This window comes from Buceros rhinoceros, unplaced genomic scaffold (assembly GCF_000710305.1).
Source record: "Buceros rhinoceros silvestris isolate BGI_N320 unplaced genomic scaffold, ASM71030v1 scaffold9031, whole genome shotgun sequence".
Lineage (NCBI taxonomy): Eukaryota > Metazoa > Chordata > Aves > Bucerotiformes > Bucerotidae > Buceros > Buceros rhinoceros.
In genome coordinates, this window is record NW_010393642.1 from 628 (window position 1) to 5028 (window position 4401).

Genomic DNA, 4401 nt, shown 5'->3' on the forward strand with positions numbered 1-4401 from the left:
AAAAGCTAATAACAGTTAGGCCTCAGAATGACTCAATTAAGAAGGAAAAGGGGAATCGTGCAAGTGAAAGCTTGCTTCCATAAATGTAAATGATTTCATAACATTTTAGTTGTACACGTAAGTTACAGTGGGCCCCTAAGTTATAAGTGCTGATCAGTTGATCAGCCTGTTCATGCAAGATTTTTTTCAGGTAACTGAAAAACATTGGCTAAAGTGTAAGGAATTCAGTTTTCTGGTAAGAGGTTCAGGGTGTAAACCTCACCCCTAACTACTTGCTTTTTGATAGACTATTGGTGGTAGGTGAACATAAATTAAAGCTGGCAATATATATTACTGTGGTTATTAAGAATATATCTGTAGTTTTAAAAAATCCATTCTGTTGTTTGTTTTGGGTCATTTTGCCTTCTAACCTGCAACACCTTACTACTTAGAATTAGTCTAGAACAAATTCTAGTATTTTTAATACTAGTTATAATTTAGTATTAGCCTAAATTTATTGCTAGCATTGTGTTGCACTGGTAACAGCAGCCTGGTGTTTTCTTTGAGTTGTTTTTGAAACACATGGTTGTCCATGAGCTTCTGAAGAATTTTTTATTATATCATTGCCTGTGTATTTAGAATGATTATACAGTGATCTGGTGCAGAGTATTAAATGGAGTAACAGCTTGTCTTTTACGTTCATGACTCAATCTCCAATTTTTATTGGCACTTATATATTTCATTGTTTATTTTATTAAGTGAAATCTGTTTCTTTTATGTCCTATGCAGAATGTGAAAGATGACGGGCAGCATGTATGGAGGCTGAAACACTTTAACAAGCCTGCCTACTGTAATCTTTGTTTGAACATGCTAATCGGAGTAGGCAAGCAAGGTCTTTGCTGTTCTTGTGAGTATAATCATTTCAGTGTCCATCTGCATACATGTCTATTCCTAAAAATGTTGCGCTTGTTGCATAACAAAGAACTAGTAGCTTCCCAGTACAAAACCATTGCCAGCATGATGTTGTATCCCCCTTTGTCTTCTATGCTTGAGACCTCAAGGTTTAATTTTTAACTCTGGGCTTTCAAAGCTGTTCTTTGAGGGAGTTTTCTGTAGTAGTATAGCTCTCAGTGTTAGTTCTGTTTGGAGACTGCCTTTTTTTTTTTCCTCTTAACGAGTCTCATGCTTTGAGTTTCAATCTTATATTTTTGTTATTCCTCTTCTGTGTTAATAATTATTCATATTCTTTAATAGATGTCAGCTTGACTAGCATGTAAGACTCATTTCTCTTTATTCAAAATTTGCACAGAATTCTTGTTTTGTTAATTGTGAAAGTCAAAATCCCAGTTTCCCAGAAATCAAGTTTCTGTAACACTTCTAAAGTTTCATATATTTACTTGGTTTGTAGTTATTAATCTTACTCTTGCCACCCTTTCACATATTAACTGATTATAGATTTTAAGGTAAAAGAACACAGAAGAACTATTGCATGTAAGTTGACCTTCACTAGACTATTCAATGCAGATACTACATTTTAATTCCTTGAGTTATATCTACGTATCTCCTAATAATCTGTGTTTGACCAGCTGATAACCTGTATTTTGAGAAACCAAATCTTGCTGAAAGATACCTCATTTCTGAATGTTTCAAGAGATGGATGATCCTTATCTTTCTTTTGTAGTGTGTTCCAATGATTAATCTTTTCTTTTTTTTAAGACCTATTTTCTGATTTGAATATGTCTGGTAGATGGTTCCAGTGATTGGTTCGTTTTATGCCCTGCTCCATTAGATTAATGAGATCTTTAGTACCCACTGTATTCTTCTCATGATGGTATCAAGTCACCTTTCATTGTTCTTTTTGATAAATTAATCAGTTTCTTGGTGTAACTTACTTTCTCCCTTTTTGGTACCAAAGATAGCCCATCACAGCTGATCAGGACCTTTCTGCCTGATTGTATTGATTTAATTTGAGATTAGTCTGAATGAATGAGGGTTTTGGAATCGATCATTTCTTTCCTCTGTGGGCCACAGATATCTTTAAAATGTAATTCAGATGTAAATCCTCCATGTATGCATTTTCAAACTGTTTAATTTCATTTACAATACTCTGGAATGACAGAGATACATTTATTAAAATTCAAACAAATAGAAATTACATAACTTGAGATTAATAAATGCTGATGACAGTAACTTGAATATATATTTAAAAATACTGTAATGACCATTAGATTTTAAAGTGTTACATTCTTTAATATTATTTTATGTCAGACTGATATAATCTTAATCCTTGTGAGGTAATATAGAAGACCTATGTATGTTTGAAACAGAAAATTCTAGTCAGCAAATAATGTAGATCATCTTCAGTAGTTATCAGAAATGCATAGACAAGTTACAGAGTGTAAACTGCTGCAAAAAGACGAGCCTTACAAGAGATGCAGTTTTCTCTGCTGCAATGTACTGTCTTAAAATTTCTTATTTTGCTTGGCATTTGGTGAGAGCAGTGGTCCCGGTGTATCTGAAGAACATCCACATGCTCCTTTCAGTTATTCATGCACCAAGGGGCATGAATCTACTTACAAAACTATTACATTATTTCCTCACTAAGCATCTTCTCCAATATATTTTCAAAGCATTGCTATAGATTTCATTATTTGCATTTTAGATTATATGGGAGAAAAAAAAAGAAAAAGGAAACTGCAGGGGGCTTCACCATCCCTCCATGGTCCAATCAACAATGTTACTCCCTGCAGTTTGTCTGATTAATGGCTGCGCCTCCCACTGGGTTTGTGTAATAGGTGCAAGCAAGGTGTTTAGAAGTACTTTGTGCTTAATTGCTCTCGAGGTCAAAAGCCTGAGACATATACCATGCAGGGAGAAATTCATTCTCAGTTTTTAACAGTTGACTCAATTGAATGCAGGTATAATCTGTAGCATTATTTCCTCATCTATTCTCGCTTGTAAAGTTGAGGTTAGGAGAGCTTTGCATTGCACCCTGACATTTGTACCCTGCATTTGTTTTCCAAATGCAGCTGGTGTGATCTTTACAGACCTGGTCAACGATAGTAGTTACCTAAAACTGGTGTTGAGATATTAGGGAAAAAAAAAACGGCTCAGGAGTTGGTATTTGGGAAAGTAAGAGTTAAAGTTAGGATGATTATATGAATGCATGAAAACAATTGCTATCCTAAAACGGACTAATCAGCCATTTAAGATTTATAAATCAATAGAAGGAACAACATAAATTCATTGGCTTTTATTTTTGTGCTTGCCAGCTGCTCTCATGCCTATAGTTTGTAAAATACAGATTTCTTTCTACTAGTAAATGACACCAAACCATTTGGCAGTCATCATTTTGTCTTTAATATTTTTGTCATTTGGGAATTATTGTGGAAAAAACTAGTGAGCTCTGATTTAATTAAGCATTTCCTGTTATGCAATGATAGTGCATTCTTGCATTTCTCACTTGCATAATATTTCCTGTTCTAATTGGCCTTTTGTATTCCATGGAAAAAGCAGTCTAGTTTGAGTCTTCATTGCCTGATTGGATTGATTATATAGAGATGGCATGCTGGTAACGTTACTTGTTTCATAAAAGTGGAGTCAGAAACACTATTGCCTCAACAGCTATTAATGTGTTCCTTTTTTTCAGTTTGCAAGTATACAGTCCATGAACGCTGTGTGTCAAGAGCTCCTGCATCTTGCATCAAAACATATGTGAAGTCCAAAAAGAACACTGATGTAAGTTTGGGGTAGCGTTAAAATTGCCGTGTACCTGTTAATTTAGTGACTCTACATAAATCCATGCTTTTCTTTTGCAGGTAATGCACCATTTCTGGGTAGAAGGAAATTGTCCAACAAAATGTGACAAGTGTCACAAAACTATCAAATGTTACCAAGGCTTGACTGGACTTCACTGTGTTTGGTGTCAGATCACAGTGAGTATACTGTAGTAAAACATTGTGCCCAAGTCAGAGAGACAAAAATCTGCATGTCTTTTTTTATAGCCCCATAATTCAAAAGGTCTCATTCAATTTTGTCATCAGGAATGGATACGGGTGTGTTTAAGAAACAGTATATGCAGAATGTTCATTGGAGTCCTCAACTGTTGCAAGCAAATATGCTTAAAGGTGTACTGTGCTTCAAGAGAATGTACAAATGGAAATAATATATGTCACTCTGAAGAGCAGAATCTACATTGCAGAAAGATTATAAAAGAGTTTTCACTACTGGGGAAAGTCAAGGTCACTGTGACCCAAAGGCAAAATCCTAAATAATGGTGTACTGTCAGGCAAATGAAATTGAGGACAGTTGGTAGGATAGTGAGTTCAAGTGTCTGGTAATAGTATCGGAGACATCTTGACAATATACTAATCTGTGCACTAGGTTTAATATACCCAACTTTTCTGTGCTCCTTACTCAGCA

The 4401-nt window shown here is 35.0% G+C and overlaps 1 protein-coding gene across 1 annotated transcript in view; it reads left to right on the forward strand.

Annotated features, from left to right (window-relative positions):
* Window positions 1–768: 768 nt before the first annotated feature.
* Window positions 769–4401, forward strand: part of LOC104501163 (diacylglycerol kinase beta-like) — a gene marked incomplete at both ends in the record, with an annotated part of 32746 nt that continues 29113 nt past the window's right edge. The window contains 3 exons of the mRNA XM_010144925.1: window positions 769–886; window positions 3629–3717; window positions 3798–3914. Coding sequence (XP_010143227.1) covers window positions 769–886; window positions 3629–3717; window positions 3798–3914 — 324 coding nt within the window. The remainder of the gene's footprint in view (window positions 887–3628; window positions 3718–3797; window positions 3915–4401) is intronic.